The following is a 27,501-nucleotide window of genomic DNA, read 5'->3' on the forward strand; positions in this document are numbered from 1 at the left end:
GTGTTGTTGGAACTGCACCCATCCAGGCAAGTGGAGAGTATTCCATCACACTCCTGACTTGTGCCTTGTAGATGGTGGACAGGCTTTGGGGAGTCAGCAGGGGAGTTACCCGCCATAGGATTCCTAGCCTCTGACCTGCTCTTGTAGCCATGGTATTTATATGGCTACTCCAGTTCAGTTTCTGGTCAATGGTAGCCCCTAGGATGTTGATAGTGGGGGATTCAGCGATCGCAATGCCATTGAATGTCAAGTGGGGGGAGGGGCGGGGAATGGTTAGATTCTCTCTTGTTGGAGATGCTCATTACCTGGCACTTGTGTGGTCTATCTAAATCCTTCAGGATTTTAATCACCTCGATTAAATCTCCTCTTAGCCTTCTCTGCTCTAAGAAGAACAACCAGCTTCTCCAGTAACTGAAATCCTTCATCCCTGGAACCATTCTAGTAAAACTCTTCTGTAAAGTCTTCACATCTTTCCTGAAGTGTGGTGCCCAGAATTACACACAATACTCAAGCTGAGTTTTATCAAGGTTTAGCATACCTTCCTGCATTTTGTACTTTGCCCCTAATTTATAAAGCTCAAGATTCCATATGCTTTATTAACTTTTGTTAACCTGTCCTGCCACCTTCAAAGTTTGTGCACAAACAGCCCACAGTTTCTATCTTCTTGCACCCACTTTAAAATTGTACCATTTAGTATGTAGGGGTAGGAGGTGTCTGTCAGCTGTATCTCAGTTGGTAGCACTCTCACCTCTGAACCAAAAGGTCGTGGATTCAAGTCCCAATTCTGAGATTTAAGCACAAAATCCAGGCAGACGCTGCAGCGCAGCGCTGAAGGAGTGCTGCACTGTCAGAAGTGTCATTTTTCAGATGAGACATTAAACTGAGGACCCTGGCCACTCTGAGGTAGACTAAAAATTCCCTAGTTTGAAGATGAGCAAGGGAGATCTCCCCCATGTCCTGCAAATATTTATCCTTCAATTGACATTACAAAAAGATTATCTGGTCATTATCACCCCATACATATAAGATAGTCACTAATAAATCCAATAGGGAATTCAGGAGAATGGCAAGAATAAGGAACTTGCTACCACAGGGAGTGGTTGAGACGAACAGCAGAGGTACAGTTAAGGGAAAGTTAGACAAGAATAGGAGGGAGAAAGGAATAGAGGGATATGTAGATGGGGTTGCATGAAGAGGGATGTGAGGAGAGTCAGGTGGAATTTAACACCAGCATGGACCTGCTGGGCCGAAAGGCCGGTTTCTGTGCTGTAAATATTATGTAAGACTATGTATATTGTCTTTCCACATGTTTCCAGACATACTGGAGGTGAAATTATACGTTAGGGTGAGTCACATCAGAGCTTGAGGATGCAGATAAACAATTATATCACAATAATCCTAACATGGTTTTATTTAAAACATACTGGGAATGGCACTTTTAACAAAATATGACCCTTGACATTCCCCACCCTCCATAATAAGTAAGTAACTGCCCCAGATAACCATCAGGGATCTTGAAGGCATCTGCACACCTTTCCCTGAGCCTGGACACTCTGCTCATTAGATGGTGATGCTGTTCTCAATGTTCACGGGACGCAGGTACTCGTATTTCAGGTCCAGGCTCTCGTTGCGCTCCTGAATCTTGCGATCGATTGTCTTCAGCTCTTCCTGAAATTCCTTGATAATATCCTTCACCGCCTTTTCGGAGAAATACTCCTCATAATCACCAAGTTTTTTCTGCATAAAAAAATAAATGGTTTGTATTCAGTCGGGTACAGGCACAGAGTCACAAATTGGGGTGGCTTCAGTGTGGGGTCCATGCTCACAAAGAACAGGGGCAAGATTGAAACTCATTTCATGCAGGGTTCTTGCATCCAGCGGACTGAGGTAATGTTATTCCCTGCAATCTGAGTTGTTAACCCACTGCATCAGCTTGTTCCTGGCAACTGTCCGAGGCTGAACCAGACTGTTCAACACCCTTCGTGCCCTATGAGCTTCCGACCACACATCCGTGTAAATCGCTGAGACCGTCTATATCTCCCCCTTAACATCGTCCAACTCTGACCCCACCTCCACTCATTTGCTGCTGAAGCCTTCATCCATGCCTTTGTTGCCTCTAGACTTGACTATTCCAACATACTTTTGACTGGCCTCCCAGGTCGTACCCTCCATAAACTTGAAATCATCCAAAACTCTGCTGCTCATGACCTAACTTGCACCACGTCCTGTTCACCCATCACCCCTGTGCTCACTAACCTACAGAGGTTATTGATCAAGCAATGCCTCAATATTAAAAATCTAATCCTGGTTTTCAAATCCCTCCATAGCCTCAGCATTCCCCATCGCTGTAATCCACCCTCTGAAATCTCAGTGCTCCACTAATTCCGGCCTCTTGAGCATTCCCAATATAAATTACTCAAACATTTGCGGCCACGCCTTTAGCTGCCTGGGTCCCTAAGCTCTGGAAATCCCTTCCTAAACCTCTCTGACTTTCTTCCTCTTTGGGGCGGCACAGTGGTTAGCACCGCAGCCTCACAGCTCCAGCGACCCAGGTTCGGTTCTGGGTACTGCCTGTGTGGGAGTTTGCAAGTTCTCCCCGTAACCGCATGGGTTTCCGCCGGGTGCTCCTGTTTCCTCCCACAGCCAAAGACTTGCAGGCTGATAGGTAAATTGGCCATTGTAAATTGCCCCTAGTGTAGGTAGGTGGTAGGAGAATGGTGGGGATGTGGTAGGGAATAAGGGATTAATGTAGGATTATTATAAATGGGTGATTGTTGGTTGGCACAGATTCGGTGGGCCGATGGGCCTGTTTCAGTGCTGTATCTCTCTATGACTCTATAAGATTCTCCTTAAAACCTACCCCTTAGATCAAGCTTTTGGTCACCTGTCCTAATATCACCTTATGTGGCTCAGTGTCAAATTCTGTTTGTTAATTGCTCCTGTGAAGCGCCTCGGGATGTTTTACTACGTTAGAACAAAGCAGCCCACTTGATCAGCACTCCATCACCATCTTCAACATTCACTCCCTCCACTACCAATGCACAGTGGCAGCAGTGTGTACCATCTACAAAATGCACAGTAGCAACGCACCAAGACTCCTTCAACAGCACCTTCCAAACCAGAGACCTCTACCACCAACAAGGAAAGCAGATACATGGGAGCACCACCACCTGCAAGTTTCCATCCTGACTTGGAACTATATCGCTGCTCCTTCCCTGCTGCCGGGTCAAAATCCTGGAACTGCCTTCCTAACAGTACTGTTGGTGTACCTACACCCCAAGGGCTGCAGCAGCTCAAGGCAACTCACCACCACCTTCTCAAGCGCAATTAGGGATGGGCAATAAATGCTGGCCTGGGCAGCGACGCCCTCATCCCATGAAAGAATAAAAAAAAGGCACTACATAAAAGCAAGTTACTGCTGCTGAGTTAACAGGTCAATTCCTTACCATTCCAGGCTGTGAACGTGTAAGGACCCAGCTAAGTGCCATCTGGCTGCAGGACTGGGCGATATCTGGCAAGGATTCCATGACGTGCTCCATGATCACCATCCCCTTGGCTTTGGGTGGCGGTTTCCTCATTGAGGACGGCGAGTTGGGCACCCAAGCACTCCAATCATACTGTTTGACAGAGAAGGAAAATCAAATTCACTCAGATAGAAAGACAAAGAAATTTCATTTACGCAGCATCTCTCCCAATCTCAGACTATCGCAAAATGCTTCATAGCTTCTTGATTATTGTGATTACTCTCCCAGGCACTGCTGCTCACTGCACAGGCTCACTTGCCTGTAGACACCTTGTGCACTGAAGTTGGTTCGAGTTTACATCCTGCAGCCAAATTTAGGAAGAGAGTGCAGTAATGAACCAACAAACCAACACCTATCTTTTGTTTCTTCACTTGTCCCATTAGCACACACATTTGAACACAAGAACATAAACAGGAGGAGTAGGTCATTTGGCCCATGGATCCTGCTTTGCTATTCAACATCATCTACCTCAACTCCACCTTCCTGCACTATCCCATGTCCCTCGAACCCTTAACACCCACAGTCTTGAATATGCTCAATGACTGAGCATCCTCTGGGATAGAGAATTCCAAAGATTCACAACCGTCTGAGTGAAGAAATTTCCCCTCATCTCAATCTTCAATCACCGACCTCTTATTCGGAGACTGCGGCCCCTAGTTCTAGGCTCTCCAGCCAGGACAAACTCTAGCATCTACTCCATCAAGCTCCTGAATAATTTCATGTCTCAATGAGATGACCTCTCATTCTTCTAAACTCTCGGAAAGAGGCCAGTCTACTCAATCCCTGCTCATAGGACAATCCTCTTAACCCAAGAATCAATCTAGTGAATCTTTGTTGCACTCCCTCTAAGGCAAGTATATCTTTCCTTAGGTAAGGGGAACAAAGCTGCACATAGTACTCCAGGTATGGTCTCAACAAGACGCTATATAATTGCAGTAAGATTTCTTTACTCTTATACGCCAATCCCTTCGCAATAAAGGCTAATATACCATGTGATTTCCTAATTTCTTGTTGTGCCTGCATGTTAACTTCTTGATTTGAGTACAAAACGACTTGTATCCCTCTGAATACTAATATTTCCCAGTCTCTCACCATATAAATATGCAATTTTCCTTCTAAAGACGATAACTTCACAGTTCTCCACTTCATATTCCATCCACCTTTATCTTGCCCACTCATTTAACTCACCTAAATCCTTTTGCAGGCACTTTGCATTCTGCTCACTGCTTACTTTCCCACTTAACTTTGCAAACCTGGATACATTACACGCGGTCCCCTCATCTAAGTATTTGAAATGGATTGTCAATAGCTGTGGCTCAAACACTGATCCTTGCAGTATCCTACGAGTCACTGCCTGCCAGCTTGAAAATGACCTGTTTATTCCTACTCTCTTTGCTGTCCAATTTTCAATCCATGCTATTATCCCCAATCGCATGAGCCCTAATTTTGTGTAATAACTTTGTGGGGCACCTTAGCAAATGCTTTTTGAAAATCCAAATACACTACATGCACTGGATCCCCCTTATCCACCCTAATAGTTAGATCCTTAAACAAGTCTGACTCATCAAACACTATTTCCCTTTCATAAAGCCTTGTGGACTCTGCTCAATCATATTATGGTTTTCTGAGTGCCCTGTTACCATGTCCATAATAAAAAATCCTAGCATTTTCCCTACTAGTAATGTCAGGCTAACTGGCCCATAGTTCCCGGTTTCCCCTCTCCCTCCATTCTTGAGTTACATTTGCTACGTTTCAATCCACAGGGACCATTCTAGAGTCCACGGAATCCTGGAAGATCAAAACTAATGCATCTACTATCTCTGCAGCTACCTCTTTTAAAAGCCTACGATGTAGGCCATCAGGTCCAGGAGATGTCCTATTTTAGTCCCATTAATTTCTCCAATACTATTGCTTTGCTAATGCCAACATGCTTGAGCCCCACATTGTCAAGAGACTCTTGGTTCCCTATTACTTCCAGAATTTTTTTTTCTGTCTTCTACCATGAAGACAGATACGAAGCATGCGTTTAATATCTCTGCCATTTCCTTACTCCCCATTATAATTTCTCCTGTCTCTGCCTCTAAGGGATGCACGTTTACTCCCACTAATCTCTTTTTACATACAAATAAAAGTTTTTACAATTTACAATGTCTCTTGCTCGTTTAGCCTCATATCCTATATTTTCTTTATCAGTTTCTTTGTCATCCCTCGCTGAATTTAAAAATTCTCTCAAAACTCATGCTTACTACCTTTTTTTTTTAGGAACTTTATAAGCCTCCCTTTAATCGAATTTAACTTCTATTTAACTTCTATTGCTAGCTACGGTTGGACCATTTTTCCCATGGGGTTTTTATTTTTGAAGGGAATGTATATTTATTACAAATTATGAATTATTTAAATGACATTGCTGATCTACCTGTCATATTTCTTAATCTAGTTTCCCAATCTACCTTAGCCAACTCACTCCTCATACCCATGTAGCTTGCTTTGTTCAGATTTGAGATCCCGGTTTCCAACTAAATCACTCTCAAGCTTTTGATCGCAGCTGGTGACCCAAAAAAGGTCAATAATCAGCCAGAGTTCAGATCACTACCCACATGCAATATAGTGTGCAGATCTGTCTCTCTCTCTCGCCAATATCCTCTCTCCTGCCCGCCACCACCGCAAGCATGGTTGCCCTTCCACCTCTGCCTCCTGCTCCTTTTGACTGTTCCTCTATCATCACACTCTACCTCTCTCACTCTCTCCTTCGCGCTCTCTGTCTTTTTGTTGGAAAGTCTGCCAATGTGAAAGAGTTACCTGTCCACTGTTCACGACTGCATGCTGGGCACTGCAGGTAAAGATCATCATAGTGAGAAATTTGCAGAGTTCCATTCTTTTACAGAACGATGTCGGAATTCCTGAAAGAGAGAGACACCGTTTGGCAAATAAAGCTGACAGGATGCATCGGAGAGCAAACTAAGGGAGCTTCACTCTGCAACTACCTGGGCTATACATGCACTGGGAGTGCTGAGCAACGGGAGTTCCACCCGTCGGCACTAATGCCATTCAGCATTATGAGCACAAAAGCAAGTCAAAGGGAGCCACAGGACTCCTCAAGCCTCCTTCAACACTCAAAATCATGGCTGATCTACCTCAACTCCACCCCATATCCCTCAATTCCCTTAGTGCCCAAAAATCAATCATCTCAGTCTTTAATATTCTCAACGACTGAGCATCCACAGCTCTCTGGGGGAGAGAATTCCAAAGATTCACTGCTCTTTCAAGGAGCCAGCACAGACCTGATAGGCTGAATGGCCTCTTCCTGTGCTGCAAGATTCCATGATTTCTTAAAGAACAGATGTTCACATTCACTTACCTGAGTTTTTAAGATCTTGAAATCCAACTTCAGTCACGTCCTTTATCCAGGCCTGAAGCTCAGGGTCATCCGTTACTTGCTGATCATTGTCATAGTAGAACATCACAATTTTGGTGACAAACCTGAAGGTCATATTCAGATGTTAAAAATCAGTATAATGAGTGCAAAAACACTTTACACGTTAAGCGCAGCCTTCAGGGATTTTAAATTCATTAGAGGGATGTGAGCATTAATGGCATGGTCATCACCGATTTTCGACCCCTAGTTTTCCCAAGAAGGTGGTGGTGAACTGTCTATTGGAGCCATAGCAGACCGTGTGGCAACAGTGCTCCCACAATGCTGCTAAGTAGGGAGCCCCAGGATTTTAACCCAGTGACCACAAAGGAATGGCCAATGCATGTCTCAAGTGGGGATGATGTGCAACTTGGAGGGGAACTCCAAAGTGATGGCATCACTGAGCACCTGCCACCTTTATCCTTCCAGTTGGGGGAGGCCACGGTTTAGGAGGTTAAGCCAAAGAAGCCTTTGTGAGTTGCTGCAGCGTATTCTGTATTCAGTGGAGGAATGGGCATTTGTGATGCGTGGATGAAGTGCCAATCACATAGGCTGCTTTGTCTTGGACGGTGTTGAGCTTCTTGAGTGTTGTTGCAGCTGCATCCAACCAGGCAAGTGAAAAGTATTTTATCATAGGAATAGGAACATAGGAACAGGAGGAGCCATGCAGCTCTGCAAGCCTGTTCCTCCAATTCGATCATGGCTGTATCATAACTCCATTTAACTACCTTGGTTCTGTAACCCTTACCTAACAAAAATCTATTAATCTCAGTTTTGAAATTGTCAATTGACCGCTGATCCTCGAGTTTTTTCGGACAGCCCCAGATGTCCATTATGCTTTGAGTGAAGAAGTGCTTCCCGACATCACCTGAATGGCCTAGCTCGAATTTTAAGGTCATGCCCCTTTCTTCTGAACTCTCCCACTAGAGGAAATAGTTTCTATCTGCTTTATCAAATCATTTAACCCTTTTAAACACCACAATTAGATCACCCTATATCTTCCTTACTAAGCTGCTTCCTTACCTGCTTAAAGTATGAAAATCTGCTGATGCTTTATCCTACAGGAAACTTATTTCTGGATTCTCCAATAAACTTTAGAACCTGAAACTTGTTGCGAATTCATCACAAGGCTTGATGCAGCTAGCTTCAAAATCATCTTAAGCTCGATTTTCTATAATTAGAGAGACCAGTGTACAGAAGTACACTTCTGAACTGGCAACACTTTGTTCTGGAATGAATGTACATTGCCTAACTTGCAGTGAAAGTATTGAGTTTCTATTTTTCAAAGCTTTATCAACCTTCACTTCTGGTCATTAATTTTCCTTTCTGCTGACTTTCAGTAACCAGTCCGCCGTCTCCAACTAAGTGATCAATAAGTCTCGTGGCAGTCTCATTATCAACCTAAAGTACTGGCTCGTTGGCTTTGGTTCAGTGCTGACTTGAGTCAATACTGAGACTAAAAAGTGGAAGAGACGCCAGTTGATGCATTGATATTAACAGAGTATGTCCTCAGCATCCCTTTTGAATAACTTGTCCAACAGTTGAAGAATTTAGTCACCTTAATGTATCTTGTTAAATTGGTCAATAGATGCTCGTCAGCATTTATTGGGAACCCAAATAACTATTTCGATGCACTGGATCTGAGTTGCAGAGGTCGAATGCTCATATCCTCTCATAGGTCAACTTCACTGTCATGGATAACATTTGGTGTGGAGAGGAGAGGTGGAGAAACTGGATTAACTGAAGAGAAAAGAAAATGCAGGGCTATGGGGAAAAGATGGAGGAGTGGGACTAGGTGAGTTGCTCTTGTAAAGAGCTTGCACAGAAATGATGAGCTTAACGGTATCCTTCTGTGCTGTAACCATTCCAAGATTCTACTCCACGCTTATGTGAGTACAAGCCAAATCTTTGCAGATTACCCCCATAATTTAACCCTTTTAGCTCCAGTATCATTCTGGCAAATCTGCACGACACACACTCCAAGGACAATATATCCTTCCTGATGTGCAGTGTCCAGAACTGAATGCAGTTACTCCAGGTACAATCGAATTACAGCTTCATTCCAACGTAGAATTACTTCTGCCCCTTTGTATGCCGTTCCCCTTGTGAAGAAGGCAAACATTCCACTGACCTTTTAATTATGCCAGTGACTACTGCCTAAACACAGGGCCCTGGGAGCTTTCCATTCTCAAACACCTCCCTGGAAGACCCCTAATTTATAACTTACTTGTGAATTGCAGACCATATTAGCAGGCCGTCATCCTTGTAATAGTAATCCTTTAGTTCTTTGACTCCACGGTTCTCCAAGTTTTCTGGTAGGCACAGTGATTGGTATGTCATGGCTTGGAATTCATTCGAAAATAGCACAAGCTGACCCTCAGCTCCAATACTAAATGCCTTTGGAGGAAACACGAGAGACGATTAAATCCTATTTGTTGACAGGTCAGACTTGTTCAGAGATGAGATGGACACAGGATTGTAAACAATGTTTATTTTAATGAGAAACAGATGAAAGACAGAAGACCACAGCATGAGGTGCCATAGTTCAAAAGAACAAAACAAATATTGAATGAGCATTCAAGATAGCATTTAACTATCTTACAGAGCAGAGTACCTATGTCATACACAACGGGATCAATTTTGTTCTGCTTTGTGCCCAGAATAAGCTTATTTCCTAACACGAAGTGACCCTTCTTCAGAACTGGCAAATATTAGAAATGTAAAAGGTTATAAGGAATGTAAAAGGTTATAGGGACAGGTGGGGATGTGGTAGGAATATGGGATTAGTGTAGGATTAGTATAAATGGATGTTTGATGGTCGGCACAGACTCTGTGGGCCGAAGGGCCTGTTTCAGTGCTGTATCTCTAAACTAAACTAAACAAGCAAAGTGGGGGTGGAGCAAGAGATAACAAAGGAGAAGGTGTAGATAGGACACGGTCACAGAATAGCTGGCCAGAAGGTCAAGGAGCAAAGGGGTCACTGACCTGAAACGTTAACTCTGCTTCTCTCTCCACAGATGCTGCCAGACCTGCTGAGTGTTTCCAGCATTTCTTGTTTTTATTTCAGATTTCCAGCATCCGCAATATTTTGCTTTTAACAGAACAGAGCTACATTTAAGGGGAAGCTAGACAAGTGCATGAGGGAGAAAGGATATGTTGATGGGGGGTGAAGAAGTAGGGTGGAACATAAACACCAGCACAAACCTATTGGACCGAATAGCCTGCTTCTGTGCTGTAAATACTTGGTGATAAAACTAAGCAGAGGTACAGGGGGATTCTCATGGGACAAACAGATTGTGACAGTATGGCAGATATTGTGTTAAAAAGAAGCTTCACCACACCATTTGCCATGGATGCCCCTGAACATCCAGTGACAAGCAGTGGGGGTGGGTGGAAACTGAAGAATGACTTAGATTTGGCTGGACAATTTTGCCGTTCTCTTACCTATTTTACGTAACTGTGGTATATAACTCAGCACCTAGCAACCCTGGATGTCCAGGTCATGTGAGCAGGTAATACGGAAATATGTTAAACCATGAAAATGGCAGAAAATAGCATGGACAACTTTAAAGACATAACGTTAACCTCATTCAAGCACAAACTGGCAGAAGCTTCCTGCACCCATTGCAAAAATCTGACAAAGCAAGAAATGGGTGAAGATTCCGCACAACAGATCACCCAATACCCAGCTGGGTTGCACCTCAAAAATCAGACTTTGATCAGAAAACCTACTCTTGGGTGCTTGAAATCAAAAGCATTTGAACATCCCAGCATTAACATTCTTCACCATAATGAGCACAAAATTGACCAAAATATATTTGAAGTGCATAAGAGAAGGCAGGACAGAGATTATGTAAAGCAGGACTCACTTTGCTGAAAGCTCCGTCTCTACCTATCAGACTCAGTCTGCTTTGGAGGTTTATCTGCATCGTATATCTCACATGAGGAATTAGAAGCTAAAACATGAACACAGATCATTGCAATTGGAAACAGAAAAATATAACTTGTCCTGAACAATCAAACTAAGAGAAGGAATTCAAGTGGGTCCAAGGACATTCACTGCATAAAGAGAATTGCTGTAGTATAAACCATTCAGTGCCTTTGTACAGAATCTCAAAGAATCAAATCATTTTCCATTCACGTCACGTCTTTCACCAGTTAAGACACTATGGAAAAAAAAGCAGACAGCCATCCCCATTTCTCCTGGCTGACGACTCCACAACACAGCCATCGTAAAGTTCAGCTGTAGTTGTGAATCTTTGGAATCTGCTACCTCAGAGGGCTGGGGATGCCGAGTCATTGGGCATATTCAATACTGATAGACTTTTGTGACACTAAGGGAATCAAGGAATATGGGGACAGTGCAGGAAGGTGCAGCTGAGACAGAAGATCAGCCATGATCTTACTGAATGGTGCAGCAGGCTCAAGGGACCATGTGATTGACTTTTGCTCCCATTCCTTAAGATCTTGCAAATGTTCTGCCATGTAAATTTGGTCTGCAAAGCCAGGTCGTGAATTCATAATTGTAACTGGTGCATTCAACTGATGCAATGTAGAAAGAATCTTACATTGGATCTTCTGCATGCCAAAATCTAGATAATTGCTGCTTGACGAGGTCAGTCCGATGAAAGCTTTAACCAGAGGCGTGAGTAATGCACTGCTTATCCTAGTCCCACTTCTCCACAGGTCACAACATATTTTAAATTTGCCACTTATTAATACAGTCAATTATATACCCTTTTTCCCAGAATAGAACATACTAACCAGGTTTCTTTAATCAACAAAATTATCAGATTATAAAACAAATCTTAACTAATGAAGTAAAACAAACACACAGATTTAAAATTTTTAAAGTTCCCTTTTCGCGCGCACACACACGCAGCGGTTAACTGAAAAAGATAAAAGGGATTTTTTTTTTTTATAAATTCAGAGCTCTGTTATAGACAAAAAAAAAACTTGGACAGATTACTTGCTCATTTTTGAAGAAAACAGATGAGATATGTTGTTCCAAAACTGGCATACTGTGTAACTTCCAAAGATGTTTTATCAATACATTAAGAGCAAGAGGATAACTAAGGAAAGAGTAGGGCCCATAAAATACCAAAAGGTAACCTATGTGTAGGGGCGGAAGATGTCGGTATTGTTCTTAAGGAATATTTTGTGTCTGTCATGAAGACCCCCCCCACCTGCCAAGAATGAGGCACATTAATTTTGTCATATGAACATTAATTTTAAACTGTTGCTGGAGTGAAGAAATGACTTGTTTAGAGAGATCACCAGACATTTGGCTGGAGGACATTTGCATACTAACAGACAGTGCTTTTGGAGACAAAGCAGTTACGCCCAGATCCAATTAACCCAAATAGATTTTGCTCACCAGACATTGAACGTGTAAGGAAGCTTGCACTCCAGGGTCTGTTAAAATGATAAGAATCCACAAACGCAGGAGTGATTAACTCAGCTGGTCACATGACTAACCTGCTGGTCCAGGCTTTTGAACTAAACACAGGACAGTTTGAAGTCAGACTGCAGATTGCAACTGAACCTGGAACAAGTGAGCCTCTCTCCTGGTTGGCGCTCTCACTTTCTCACAAGCCTCCGGACCCACCGAAGTCACTTAAAACTCGAGAGAGAAGACTCCTACATCAAAACAAGTTAAAGCGTGCACTGGGCCCCAACAAACAAGACTTACCAGCAACCAAAGACTCCACATTGAACTCAAAGGACTGTCATCACAACAGAACTGTTGCCTCAAACTTTCCCCCTTTATTCTTTCTACTTTTTCTGTCTCTATCTGCGTGGGTTTATCACGTATGCATGCTAGCGTGGTCTCGTTGTGTATTCGTACTCATTAACCGGATTAGAGTTTAAGGTTAATAGATTTAAACAAGAAAGGTGGAAGTTTAAGAAAACCTGTCTGATTTCTTTGCCTTACAATTGGAAAGCAGTGAACAAGGGTTCACTGAAGGGGAGCTAAAACACGGTGTTTTTAAAATTAAACCATTATGGTTAAACCAGGCAAAGGCTGAGGGGTAACCCCTGGACCCCTCTCTCAACTGTGGAGTCTCTCAACTGGTCATAACAGTCTGTCTTCATAAAAGAGGGGACGATGCAGATATTGGAGTTAAGGAAGAGGGGCATGAAGTACTGGATGTGATAAACAGGGAGAGAGGAAGTGGTAAGAGGATTAGCATCCTTGAAAGTTGAAGCATCAGGGTTGGATGAAATGTACCCCAAGCTGTTAAAAGAAGCAAAAGAGGAAATGGCAGAAGGTCTGACCATCATTTTCCAGTCATCACTGGATACAAGTGTGATGCCGGAGGATTGGAGGACTGTTAACATTGTACCACTGTTTATAAAGGGAGCGAGAGATAGACCGAATAATTACAGGCCACTCAGTCTAACCTCAGTAGTGGGCAAATTATTGTAATCTGTTCTGACAGACAGGATAAACTGTCACTTAGAAAGGCATGGATTGATCAAGAACAGTCAGCATGGATTTGTTGAAGTAACAAGGAAGATAGATGAGGGTAGTGTAGTTGATGTGGATTTTAGCATGGTTTTTGACAAGGTCCCACATGGCACACTGGTTAAAAAACATAAAAGCCCATGGAATCCAGGGAAATGCATCAAGGTGGATACAAATTGGCACAGTGGCAGGAAACAATGGGTAATTACTGACGACTGTTTTAGCGACTGGAGGGCTATTTCCAGTGGCATTCAGCAGGGGTCAGTACTGGGTCCCTGCTTTTTGTGGTATATATTAACGATTTGGACATAAATGTAAGGGGCATGATCAAGAAGTTTGCAGACAGCACAAAGATTGGCCGTGTGGTAGATAATGAGGAGATAACTGTCGGCTGCAGGAAGATATTGATGGTCTGATCAGATGGGCAGAGATGTGGCAAATGGAATTCAACCTGGAGAAGTGTGAGGTGACGCATTTGGGGAGGTCAAACAAGGCAAAGGAATACATGATTAGTGGGAAAATACTGAAGTGTAGAGGAAGTGAGGGACCTTGGAGTGAATGTCCACAGATCCCTGAAGGTAGGACAGGTTGATAAAGGTGGTTAAAAAAGCACACGGAATCTTCTCCTTTATTAGCCGAGGTATAGAATACAAGAGCAGGAACTGTACAACTCATTGGTTAGGCCACAACTTGAGTACTGTGTGCAGTTCTGGTCACCTCACTACAGAAAGGATATAATTGTACTAGAGAGGGTACAGAAGAGATTTACAAGGATGATACCAGGACTGGAAAAATGCAGCTATGAGAAAAGATTGGATAGGCTGGGGCTGTTCTCCTTGGAACAGAGAAGGCTGAGGGGAGATCTGATTGAAATGCACAAAATCTTGAGAGGCCTGTATAGAGTGGAGGTGAAGGGTCTATTCACCTTAGCAGAGAGGTCAGTGACTCGGGGGCGTAGATTTAAAGTGATTGGTAGAAGGATTAGAGCGGAGGTGAGGAAAAATTTTGTTCACCCAGAGGGTGGTGGTGTCTGGAACTCACTTGCCTGAAAGGGTAGTGGAGGCAGAAACCCTCAACATTTAAAAGGTGTCTGGATATGCACATAAAGTGCCATAATCTGCAGGTCTATGGACCAAATGCTGGAAGGTGGGTTTAGACTGGCTGGATTGTTTTTCAGCCAGCACAGATGCGATGGGCCAAGTGGCATCTTTCTGTGCCGTAAGCCATGAGTCTGAGAACACGTAGACAGGTCAGTGAGATCCTTCCGAACAGTTCTTGGCAGGCGGCGTCGAGAATTAATTTTAGCAGGCTTTCTTCAAAGGCAAGAAACAAGATGAATTGACACAGTGGACTTCTCAAGGCCCATCCTTTGGAGTTTCTGGAAAGCGAGCTGGGTTGTGGTCTTCCATCCTTCCTTGACACTTCAACAGAAGACTTGGCTTTATCGCACTTAAGATAAAACACACACTGACACACAATCAAAAAGCTTGAGTGTTTTCTGCCCTTCCAGGTGTGCTCTGCTGATACTGGGCCTATCCAATCAAAGTGGCGCTTGTCACTTATCTGCCCGTTACCAAGGTTTCTGTTCTATCTTTAACCTGAGTCATGTGACAACCAGTAGGATTGTTGCCAATCTGGCTCCTTCAGTGTCCTCTTGATGGCTCTAACATTTATTCAGTTTAACTATAAAGTTCTTCAAAAATTATTTTCAACAAAAACAATCATTCATAACAAAGTAAGGAGCGATTTTAACTCTGCCATCCAGCAGGAACTGTTAAAGGTTGGAATTTCCCATAGTTAAAACGGGAGCTACGTTCTGTGCTGTGTACCTTGTAAATGGGATGCATGGATGGCAGCTGTCTTATGGTGGCAACGCAGAATGGCTCGGCGATTATGTGAGTCTTTAGAAGGTGAGAGACCAGTTCAAAGTGCAGAATGTCCGCATTCCGTACCCACATCTTGGCCAGCAGCCAGTCGAGATCAGCATCCGAGGGAAGGAAAATGGGATTGTCTTTTCCTGGGGTTTGATTCAACTGCAGTAAACAAGAAATATTAATATGGAGTAATATTAACCCAATGTATCATTCAACAACCACCACCATCCCATCACAGGAGCATTAATCAAAACTGGATACCAGGTTACATAGGCAGACATTAGCATAGGGGAACACAAGATTGGTCAAAGAGACAAGTTTTAAGGAGCTCCGTACAAGGCGTGAGAAAGGTGGAGAGGTTTAGAGTGGGAATTCAGAGCTTCGAGTCTAAGCAACTGAATGTACAGCTATCAATGGTGGAGCAATTAAAATCAGGAGGTCTGCGGAAAATAGTGATCTCAAAGGCTGGTCGGGCTGGAGGAGATTACAGAGATAGGGAGGAGGTGAGGCCATAGAGGGATTTGAAAACAAGGACAAGAATTTTGAAGTTGAGACAATGTAGGTCAGTGGGTGTGACGGGACTTGGTGTGAGTTAGGATACAGAACCCTTACAGTGTGCAAATAAACAGATAAATAACATGATCTAAAGATGAACAAATATGTCAGGGCCTTATTGCCAAAAGAAGCCACTCTTATCATGGGTGCGAATTTTAAGTCTCAGGTAATTTCCAAACAGGACATTCCTGATGGGACAGTCTTTATCTCATTTTTACAGCGGCAAATCTGCATTTTTTTCTCTGAAGAACTAAATAAAGCATTCTGTCCTGGTAGTTAGTCTATAAACAGAAGGCAGTTGCATCCTCTGAAACAAAGTCTGATGCCCCAGATAGTGCATGTGTGTTGCATCACTCAACACCAATTCACAGAGTTCTCTTAAGATTGCTGCAAATTGTCATAACACTTGGCCGAGATAAAAATTCATAGGGATAGGATATAATTCAGAAATTAAAATCGGGAATGTACAACAGGACAGAATTGGAGGAGGACGGAGATCTCAGAGGGTTGTAGGTCTGGATGAGGTTACAGAGATAGGGAGGGGCATGGCCTTGGACTAGGTACCAATGTAGGTTTACAGCTCTTACCTGGATGGCAATGGGCACGATGTGGTTCTCTTTGTTGAGGTACAGCAGACAGATGGGCGCCGCCACGTACTGCTGGACACCATTAATTACATTGGCAGGAATCCCATCCAACACCTTGTAATTCACAATGAAAATATTCCCATTCTGCAACAAACACAAAGAGGGGGAAACAACAGGAATAGTTCAATAGACAGACATTGTTTTTCTGCCAGCACAGAGACGATCAGCCAAGCAGCCTCTTTCTGTGCTGTAAACTTTCCATGCTTCCATGATTCATACTACAGTCCTATTACAGTAACATCTATAACAGCAGGATTCTAATGGCCTTCTGGCCGGCCTCTCATCTTCCAACGCAAAATTGGGATTACCCAAAATTCTGCTGCCTCGTATCCTAACTTGCACAAGTCCCATTCATCCATCACAGGCTGTGCCCATTAACTTACATTGGTTACTGATCTGACAACACCTCATTTTAAAATACCACCACCAACATCCATCACTGGAACTAAGTTCTTCCAGAAACTGCTCAGGAAGATCCCAGGATTGTCCATATCCCAGTTTAACCTCCAAACTCTCAAGGGAAAAAGGACGTACCTTCATTTCCTGTTCCAGTTTGGCATTCCTAAAAGATTTCTTGACCATGGCATTTGTCACAGGAAAATTCGCTGGGATTTTCTCACATTTCTGTATCAGGACTGGGTTGAAGCCGTTCAGGAACTGGTATCCGAAAAACCAGTCTTCCTTCCAGTGTTGCCTGGCAAATGCTGGGGGGGGGGAAAAGGGGGGAAAAAAAACAGCATTCCACAAATATCTGTATCCCGTTAACAATAACCTAAAGCCAATTTGGTGTAACGTAACAGAGCACAGCCAATTCCTGCTCCCTGGCAGGAAACTCTACAACTAACTGCTAGCAGTCAGCCTGCCTCCTCCTGTTTCACCTTTTGAATTGGCATTCGACACTTAGTAATGTGGTTTATGGAATAGAGCTTATTGATACTGAGGTTGAGGGATCAATCCAAGCCAGATCAGAGGGTGGCTTGTCAACTTCAAGCTCATCTTCCGAGCCCTCCAAAGAACTATTGAAAACCTGCTCCTTTTTACACCATATTTTGGCTACAAAGGTACATTTCTAAGATAAGACCTTATGATTCCCAATTCCTTTGAAGACAGTCCATTCATGTAAATAATTGTAGTTTTTTTTCCCAAAGCTACTTCCTTCAAAGACGACTTTCTGACCTAACTGTTCTTAATCTGTTTGAAGAACAGCCTTAATTAACGGTTGGGTTTCTATATTCTAGTTAATGGATCTCTCTGCTTATTTCATTACGCTGGCCCCTCAAGTTGCCCCATAACTGTCATGTATTTCTTTGCACAAGGTCTTTGCCTATCAGAAGACAACATTTAACTACCCTGAAAAGCAACATCTTCGTCACAGAACCATACACTACAGAAGACGACCAGGCGGCCCATCGCGTCTGTGCCAGCTCTTTGGAAGAGCTATTCAATTAGTCCCATCACCAACCCACCCCCACTCCCCGTAGCCCTGCAAATTGCTCCTTTCTATTTGGAAGTTACTATTGAATCTGCTTCCATCACCCTCACAGGCAGTGCATCCCAGATCACAATAGCTCACTGTATAAAAAAAAAGATACTCAACAACCTATTCTGAGAGACAGGATAAACTGTCACTTAGAAAGGCACAGATTAATCAAGGATAGTCAGCATGGATTTGTTAAGGAAAGATCTTGTTTGACCAACTTGATTATTTCTTTGTAGATCTACTGTTTAAAGATATTGTGTGTATTTGGTCTTGGTCTTGTACAATAAATGGAGGACATTGGAAACCATATTTAGTGTTTGGAATAGACTTTGTGACAACAATTAGCCCTGATTGCCCCGTGCTTCAAAGGAGGAAGAGCCAAAACTCAAGCAGGGTTCCAGCTCCCAATTCCCTGACCTTCTCTGCAAAGTGGATGTGTGGACAGACAATGGAAATGCAGGTAAATAGCCTGCCAACACTCACTGCCTAAGGCCACGTGAAAGAATGTCTTCGGGTAATGGATCCGAAATGAGTTCCGAAGAAGGGTCACTGACCCGAAACGTTAACTCTGCTTCTCTCTCCATAGATGCTGCCAGACCTGCTGAGTATTTCCAGCATTTCTTGCTTTTTAAGCCTGCCAACACTCACTGTCTAAGGTCACATGTGAAAGAATGGCCTTCAGGTAATGGATCTGAAAGAGATCAATCCCAATTGGTATCAAACCACCACGAGAGTACAGTGTTGAATTCTGGGCACTACACCTTGGGAAGGACCTGAAGGCTTTGGAGAGGGCACAGAAGCCATTTGCTCGAATTGTTCCAGGGATGAGGGATTACAGTTACGTGGATAGACTGGTGAAGCTGCGGTTGTTCTTCTCAGAGCACAGAAAGCCAAAAGGAGATTTGATGAAGGGTTTAGATATCGTAAGTGAAGAGAAATTGTTTTCAATTGCTGACGGGGCGATAACCAGGAGGCACAGATTTAAGGAACTGGCAAAAGAACCAGGTGTTATGAGGAAAAACGTTTTTTAAAAAAACACAAGGAGTTAGGATTTGGAATGCGTTACCCAATAGGGTGGTGGATACAGATGCAATAGTAGCCTTCAAAAGGGAATTGGATAAATACTTAGTGAAAAAATTGCAGGAATATGGGAAATGGTGGCTTCCTTGGATGCTGGTTTTATGATTTATACTGTACCCCTAGTCTGAATCATTGGTCTGCATTTTTCTCTTCAGAGAGTTTTGGCTGGATGGTTCTTTAGCCCATCCCTCTAACCCCAAGCGGCAGCTGCTGCTGCAGCTAAAGATCCAACAAGGGACTTAAAGGGGCACAAGAGCCCTGGAGTTCAGATCGCCTCCCCATTAAGGGCTCAGCTAAGGCCAAAGTCTTCAGCAGTCTGAGGGGAAAGAATATTGCTGCAAGGCACTCCCCTGCCTCCGCTTGCAAGGACCTTCCTAAGAAGGAACGGCAAGTCTGGAGGACAGCAGATACATCGACTATGACTTCAAGCTTCTTCCCCGCTACTCCAATCGCCATTTACATGTTGTGGGTGAGAAGGAATGGGCAGTGGCAGGAGGTGACATGAGGACTCACCAACAGCCCACACAGGCAAGATTACAGAGGAGAACTTTCCCACTGCCCTTAGAAGGGACAATGTAGAAAAGTGGTGGCTGAAAGAGACCAGGATTTGAACTTGGAGTCCCGTGGTCATGAAACTGAGGCCCCACCTGCCCTTTCATGTGGACGTAAAAGATCCCAAGAACATACTTGAAGAGCAGCAAGGTGGGGGGGGGGTCCCTCAGGTATCATGGGTCAACACCTACCCCTCAAGCAACATCACTAAAAAAGATTATCCGATCATTAACACATTGCTATTTGTGGCAGTTAATCGGCACCCCATCCACCAACTTAAACATTTACTCCCTTCACCACTGCGCACAGTGGCAGCAGTGTGTACCATCTACAAGATGCACTGCAGCAACTCACCAAAGCTCCTTAGACAATACCTTCCAAACCCGCGACCTCTACCACCTAGAAGTACAAGGGCAGCAGATGCATCGGAACACCACCTGCAAGTTCCCCTCACAAACCACACACCATCCTGACTTGGAACTATATCGCCGTTCTTTCACTGTCACTGGGTCAAAATCCTAGAACTCCCTTCCTAACAGCACTCAAAGGACTGCAGTGGTTCAAGGCGGCAGCTCACCAACACCTTCTCAAGGGCAATTAGGGATGGGCAATAAAATTTAAAAAAAAAAACTTGCTGAGCACAAATTGGCTGCCTCTTTTGCTACAACAATGACAAAAGCCAACAAAGTACTTTTCAAAGTGTAAAGTGCTATGGGACATCCCAAGATTGTTAAAGGCACTATATAAGTGAAAGTTCTTTCTTTCTAGTTGGTTTCACCAGTGTGAAATACCATATTGTTGATATTTTAATGGTGTTGTATTAGATTATGAACCCAATCACCCCTTTCCTAACTGTTGACCATTACCTGCAATAGAACTGTTGACTTTCCAAAAGATGTGATCAAAGTCCTCAACGGTGGTCCAGGATTGCCCGAACTTGTTCACAAACTTCTTCAGCTGTTGGACTTGAAGACTAAAAAAATAAACATACAAAGGTGGACCGCTATACAATGGCTGCAACCTTTCTCACTCTCTGGAGATTGAGGGAATCCTCTGACCATTAATGCTGACTCCTAGTTTGGAACTTTGCTCTGTTGCAACATAGATGCACTTCAGGACAGATATAAAGGCTTTCGAAAGAGTCCAGAGGTTTACCAGCATGTTACCAGGCCAAGGGACTTCAGTTGTGTGAAGAGACTGGAGAAACTACATTTGTTCTCTTGTCATGAGGAAAGATTGGAAAAGTTAGAACTGTTCCCCTTGGATTAGAGGAGGTTAAAAGGTAGCCTAATAAAGCTTTCCAAGACAATGAGGGGGTCAATAACCAGAGGACACAGATTTCAAATCATTGACAAAACATCAAGAGGGGAAAGGAGTAGAATTCCTTTCATTCTGAGAGTTGTCGACATCAGTAACATTCTACCTGAAAAGGTAATAGAAGCTGATTCGATAAATAATTTTGAGACAAAGTTGGACAGAAAGCGGGTATGGGTTTCATTGCAAGGGGATTGGGAATAAGTCTTGCTACAATTGTATAGGGTTTTAGTGATACTACACCTGTAGTGCTGTTGGCAGTTTTGATCTCCATGTCTAAGCAAGGTTATCCTTGCCTTGGAGGTGGTATTGCGAAGGTTTACTAGATTGGGTCCTGGGATGAGAAGGTTGTCCTATGATGACAGGCTGCGTAAATTGGGCCTATACTCTCTGAAGTTTAGAAGAATTGAGGTGATCTCATTGAAACATACAAGATTCTGAAGGGGCTTGACAGGGTAGACACAGAGGTTGTTTCCCCTGGCTGGGGAATCCAGAACACAGGGGCAAAGCCTTAGGACAAGGGGGTCAATCATTTAGGACTGAGAAGAGGAGAAATTTGTTCACTAAGAGGGCTGTGAATCTTTGGAATTCTCTACCCCAGAGGGTTGTAGATGCTCCCTCATTGAATAGATTTAAGGCTGCGATCAACAGACTTTAGATCTCTCAGGAGATCAAGGGATATGGGCAACGAGCGGGAAAGTGGAGTTAAGCCAGGTCAGTCACAATGGTACTGAATGGCAGAGCAGGCTCAAGAGGCCGAATGGTCTACACTCCTGCTCCTGTTTATTTTCTTAGGTTGTGGGGCTAAGCATAACTGCTCCTTCAAAGTACCAGCACAGGCACAATGTTCCAAATGGTTTCCTTCTGGATCGATGGTTCTCTGATAATTCATCTGCTCTGGTAGAACTTCTCCCTGGGATTTGATCTGGAATATTGTATTCAGTGAGTGTGGGGGTAGATGGCTACCAGTCCGAGGCCCTGACCGAGCAGCTATGTGACGCCAGGACCAGTAACAGACATACTCCCAGTGGCTAGAGAACATCAGTCAGGACCAGACCTCGTCAGTTCCACAACAAAGGTTGCCACAATAGACAAGTCACAGTCTAAAAATCAGCGGCTGAGGGGTGGCCGAGGTTTGGAACACTCTTCCAAAAATAGCAATTGATGCTTGGCCAATCATTAATATTAAATTTGAAAGAGCTATCCATCCTAATCTCACTTACCAGTTCTTGGTCCGTAGCCCTGTAGGTTACAGTACCTAAAATGCATATCCAAATTTTTTGTTTTTAAAATGCGATGAGGGTTTGTGCCTCTACCACACCTCACCTCTAAAACGTCTACCAATTACTTTACACCTATGCAACCTAGTTATTGACCTGTCTGTTATGAGAAATAGGTCCTTCCTATCCACTCGAGGCCCCTCATAATTTGATACACCTGAACTAAATCTCACCACAGTTCTGCTGCTCCAAAGAAAACAAACCCAGACTATCTGATCTTTCCTCATAGCTAAAATTCTGCATTCCTGGCACCATCCTCATAAATCTCCTCTATACCCTCTCTAGTGTGATCACATCTTTCCTGTAGTGCGGTACTCCAGCTGTGGTCTAACTAGTGTTTTACAAAGTTCAAGCATAGCCTCCCGGCTGTTACACTCTGGGGCTCAGCCAACAGAGAAAAGTATCTGGTATGCCTTCTTGACCGTCTTAATCTACCTGTCCTGCTACCTTCAGTGATCTATAGACATGCACTCCAAGGGCCCTCCGTTCCTCTACAGTTCTTAGCATCCAACAATTTATTGCGCATTCCCTCGTCTTGTTTGCCTTCCCCAAAATGTACTACCTCATAGTTCTCCTGATTGAATTCCATATGCCATTTTTCTGCCCACCCGATGAGTCCATTGATAACTTCCTGAAATCTACAGCTTTCTTCCTCACTATCAATCACAGGGAAATTTTCATAACACCTGCAAACTTCTTAATTGTGCCCTCTACATTTTAGTCTAAATCATGAATATGTACCACGAATAGCAAGGGACCCAGTACTGAGCCCTGCGGAACCCCACTGTAAACAGCCTTCCAATCACAAAAATGCCCTCAAAAGGCTAAATGGCCTAAACCTGTTCCGACATTCCTATGATGCTGTTTCTATGTGCCCCACAGCTATCAGTGGGATACCTACGCTTTTGCCACGGAATATTTGAAATTTCGCTCTTTCTCGGAACTGAATCTCAAATCCATGGGAAGGTCATCCAACGACTCAGCATCAATGCACCTTGGCATATTGGGATGGAAAACCTTCCACCTAGAACACAAAGGGAGGCACCGTTAAATCTTTCAATTGGATTTAGCTGTGTAAAGATGAAGATTTAAAATTAAATTGAAATACATTCCAGGTAGTGAGATTCTTAGAGAACTGAAATCAACGAATGGACAATAGATCACACAAGGCATTGCTTCTTCAAGATAAAGTCAGAGCTCTCAAGCTCAGTTTGCAGTCAACATCTGCAACTCAACAAAATTGCATCCCATCTCCTTCTGCACTCCTTTCACCGCAGTTACACATTCTACATCCTGAACATTGCTTACAACAAAGCTCCCACGACTGTTTAGCCATTTAGGTTGTAAACATATTTGCCTGTAAACACAAAGTAGGTGAGTTTCCATTAGGGTTCTCTCATAAATGCATACTCGTTGAGACTTCTGCAGGTCTCCCACCGAGCTAGAGTACTGTGCCCAAATCTGGGCACTACGCTTTGGGAAGGATGTCAAGGCTTTGGAGTGGGTTCAAAAGAGATTTCTCAAATGGTATCCAGCAAAGAGGGATTACAGTTACCTGGATAGACTGAAGAAGCTGGGGTCGTTCCCCTCAGAGCAGAGGAGGTTACAAAATAAAGGTGTTTAAAATGATAGAGCAAACAGAAACTGTTTACAAAGGATGACTAATTCATAACCGGAGGTCACAGATTAAAGGTGATTGGCAAAAGAACTGGAAGACAAACTTTTTTAATATAATGAGTGGTTAGGATTTGGAATGCACTGCCCGATAGAGTGGTGGATACAGATTCAATATTATTTTCAAATTCCCTTTTGAAGGCTAAGGAAATGGCAGACATGCTGAAAAATTACTTTGCATCAGTATTTACAGTAGAGGAAGAGGTCAGCGTGCTAGAAATCTCAAGGCAACTAATACTGAATCAGGGACAATGACTCAGCAGAATTAATGTAAGCAAAATAACTATAATGAAGAAAATAATTGTACTGAAGAGCGACAAATCATCAGGACCAGATGGTTTCCATCCCAGGGTTTTAAAGGAAGTAGATGAGAACATTGTAGATGGCCTAACTTTAATCTTCCAAACTTCTCTCGATTCAGGAACCATTCCTTTAAGATTGGAAATTTGCATGTCACTGTTATTTAAGAGGGGAAAACCAGGAAATTATAGACCAGTTAGCCTAACTTCCTGTTGTCAGGAAATTACTAGAGTCTATAACTAAAGATATGGTGACTGAACATCTTGAAAGTTTTCAGGTGATCAGAAAGAATCAGCATGGATTTGTAAAGGATAGGTCATGCCTGACAAACCCAACTGAACTTTTTGGAGAGGTGACTAAGGTGACAGGGGAATAGCCATGGACGTTATTTACTTGGACTTTCAGAAGGCATTTGATAAAGTTCCTAAGAGACTGTTAGCTAAAGATGACATCCATGGAATTAAAGGCAAAATATTGACCTAGCATGGAAATTAGTTGAGTGGGAGGAGACAGAGTAGGGATAGTGGTCAGGTATTCCAATTGGCAGGATTTGACTACTGGCGTCCCGCAATGATCTGTGTTCATCCCATTCACTGCATTTATTTACGACTTAGATGATGGGGTCACGCGTTCAAATTTGTCAATGACACAAAGATAGACAGCACTGTAAGCAGTGCAAATGGAAGCATAATATTACAAACAAAAATTGATAGATTAAATGAAAGAACCCCACGTCACAGTTTTGCCCAATGCAGGCAAATGTCAGGTTTGGTCCTAAAAAGGATGGAACAAGGCACTTTTTGAATGAAGAGCTAGGAGCAACTGAGGTCCAAAGAGACTTGGAGATCCAGGTACAAAGACCATTAAAATGTCAAGAATAGGTACATTAAAATAAAAATCAAGAGGCTAATCGAATGCTGGCCTTCATATCTAGAGGACTAGAAGTCATGCTTCAGCTATATAAAGCCCCGATTAGACCACACCTGGAGCACTGTGAACAGTTCAGGGCACCACACCTTAGGAAGGTAATAAAAACAAGAAATGCTGAAAATACTCAGCAGGTCTGGCAGCATCTGTGGAGAGAGAAGCAGAGTTAACGTCAGTGACCCTTCATCAGAACTGGCAAATATTAGAAATGTAACTGGTTTTAAGCAAATAAAGCGGGGGTGGGGCAAGAGATAACAAAAGGGAAGGTGTTGATAGGACAAGGTCACAGAGAATAACTGACCACAAGGTCGGGGAGCAAAGGCAATGGTGCGGTAAAAGACAAAATGTCAGTGCAGACAGGGTGTTAATTGACAGACAAATGAACAACCTGGATCAAAGCACAAACATGAAAAAAAAAAGTGGGTAGGCACAGTAGAAACAAATTAAAACAAACTAAAATAAAAAAAATAAAGAAAAGAATAAAAATAAAAAGGGGGGCCCCGTCATGCTCCGAAATTATTGAACTCAATGCTCAGTCTGGCAGGCAATAGTGTGCCTAATCGGTAAATGAGATGCTGTTCCTCGAGCTTGCGTTTATGTTCACTGCGGCAATCCCAGGACAGAGATGTGGGCATGAGGGGGCGGGGTGGTTTGAAATGGCCAGCAACTGGAAGCTCAGGGTCATGCTTTCGGATTGAGCGGAGGTATTCCGCAAAGCGGTCACCCAATCTGCGTTTGGTCTCCCCAGTGTACAGGAGACCACACTGTGAGCAGCGAATACAATATACTAAATTGAAAGTAGTACAAGTAATCACTGCTTCACCTGAAAGGAGTACTTGGGGCCTTGGATAGTAAGGAGAGAGGAGGTAAATGGGCAGGTATTACGCCTCCTGCGATTGCATGGGAAGGAGACAAGGTGGTGGGGGCAATGGAGGAGTGGACCAGGGTGTCGCGGAGGGAACAATCCCTTCAGAATGCTGACGGGGAGGGAAGGGGAAGATGCGTTTGGGTAGTGGAAGGATATATTGTCCTTTTTTTTCATTCTTTCATGGGATGTGGGCATCGCAGGCCAGGCCAGCATTTATTGCCCATTCCTAATTGCCCTTGAACTGAGTGGCTTGCTAGGCCATTTCGAGGGCATGTAAGAGTCAACCACATTGCTGTCAACCAACTCCTTGAAAGGAGTTCAACATAGTATAATTCTGGTAATTCTTTTTTTTTATTCATTCATGGGATGCGGGCATCGCTGGCTATGCCAGTATTTATTGCCCAACCCTAATTGCCCTTGAGTAGATGGTGGTGACCTGGACCCCAAATTACATGGAGAGATCACACAAACTAAGTTTGTATTCCCTGGAATTTAGGTTAAGGGCTGAGTTGATCCAAGTTTTCGAGATATGAACGGGAACAGATACGATACAGTGGCGCAGTCGTTAGCACCGCAGCCTCACAGCTCCAGCGACCCGTGTTCAATTCTGGGTACTGCCTGTGTGGAGTTTGAAAGTTCTCCCTGTGACCGCATGGGTTTCCGCCGGGTGCTCCGGTTTCCTCCCACAGCCAAAGACTTGCAGGTTGATAGGTAAATTGGCCATTATAAATTGCCCCTAGTATAGGTAGATGGTAGGGGAATTGAGGGAAGGTGGGGAGGAATATGGGATTAGTGTAGGATTAGTATAAATGGGTGGTTGATGGTCGGCACAGACTTGGTGGGCCGAAGGGCCTGTTTCAGTGCTGTACCTCTAAAAAAAAAAATACAGAGATAATGAGGGAAGGAAGAAATGTTTACAGTTTGGAGATTCTGGCAAAGAACTGCAATAAAACACAGCAAAGCAAGTGTTGTGTCACTGGCACACGTCATTGAAATGAATCAGCACAGGCACATCCCCATTTTAAAAAGTCTGTTACCTGCTTAAAAGGATAATCCCCTTTGGGCATTCACTTTTCATAGCTTTATCATGCAGATACTCAATCTGAAAATTAGCCAGCAATCTTATTGCCAGTAGCTTTGTGCTTCTGAGTCTCTATAAATAAAGCTGAGATATCTGGAGATTACCTGTAGAGCTGCTGTCTCTCCCGCAGTTCATCCTGGCGATGTGACTGAAAAATGGGCAACTGGTCATCACAGACTCTCTGAGCTGCAAAGGAACAGGAACATTCAGGTGTTGAATAGAAAATATGAGTTACAAGATGAAATCTAACCGAGGTTTAGAGAGAGAAATAAATAAATATACACAGACAGCATTAGATTTGTGTGTAATTAAAATCAAGAGGTGTGAATGGTTTATCTATACAATATTAGAAACCAGAATGAATACAGACTGAAATTAATCATGGGTTCAGATGGGTTAGAAATAAATGATGTCAGAGAGAAACACTCAAAAAAAACAAATACAGCAACTTAATTTTGACAAGG

At 43.3% G+C, this 27,501-nt stretch overlaps 1 protein-coding gene across 4 annotated transcripts in view; it reads right to left on the reverse strand.

Moving 5' to 3' along the window:
* Positions 1 to 1,403: 1,403 nt before the first annotated feature.
* Positions 1,404 to 27,501, reverse strand: part of LOC137357517 (polyunsaturated fatty acid 5-lipoxygenase-like) — a 44,244-nt gene continuing 18,146 nt past the window's right edge. For all 4 annotated transcript variants that reach the window (XM_068023877.1, XM_068023878.1, XM_068023876.1 and 1 more), the window contains 12 exons: positions 27,142 to 27,223; positions 23,089 to 23,211; positions 20,460 to 20,566; positions 17,016 to 17,185; positions 16,422 to 16,565; positions 15,235 to 15,438; positions 10,806 to 10,892; positions 9,164 to 9,333; positions 6,883 to 7,004; positions 6,324 to 6,424; positions 3,447 to 3,617; positions 1,404 to 1,737 (listed from right to left, as the gene is read on the reverse strand). In XM_068023877.1, coding sequence (XP_067879978.1) covers positions 1,561 to 1,737; positions 3,447 to 3,617; positions 6,324 to 6,424; positions 6,883 to 7,004; positions 9,164 to 9,333; positions 10,806 to 10,892; positions 15,235 to 15,438; positions 16,422 to 16,565; positions 17,016 to 17,185; positions 20,460 to 20,566; positions 23,089 to 23,211; positions 27,142 to 27,223 — 1,658 coding nt within the window. In that variant the 3' untranslated portion in view covers positions 1,404 to 1,560. The remainder of the gene's footprint in view (positions 1,738 to 3,446; positions 3,618 to 6,323; positions 6,425 to 6,882; positions 7,005 to 9,163; positions 9,334 to 10,805; positions 10,893 to 15,234; positions 15,439 to 16,421; positions 16,566 to 17,015; positions 17,186 to 20,459; positions 20,567 to 23,088; positions 23,212 to 27,141; positions 27,224 to 27,501) is intronic.

The sequence above is a fragment of the Heterodontus francisci genome, chromosome 48 (assembly GCF_036365525.1).
Source record: "Heterodontus francisci isolate sHetFra1 chromosome 48, sHetFra1.hap1, whole genome shotgun sequence".
Lineage (NCBI taxonomy): Eukaryota > Metazoa > Chordata > Chondrichthyes > Heterodontiformes > Heterodontidae > Heterodontus > Heterodontus francisci.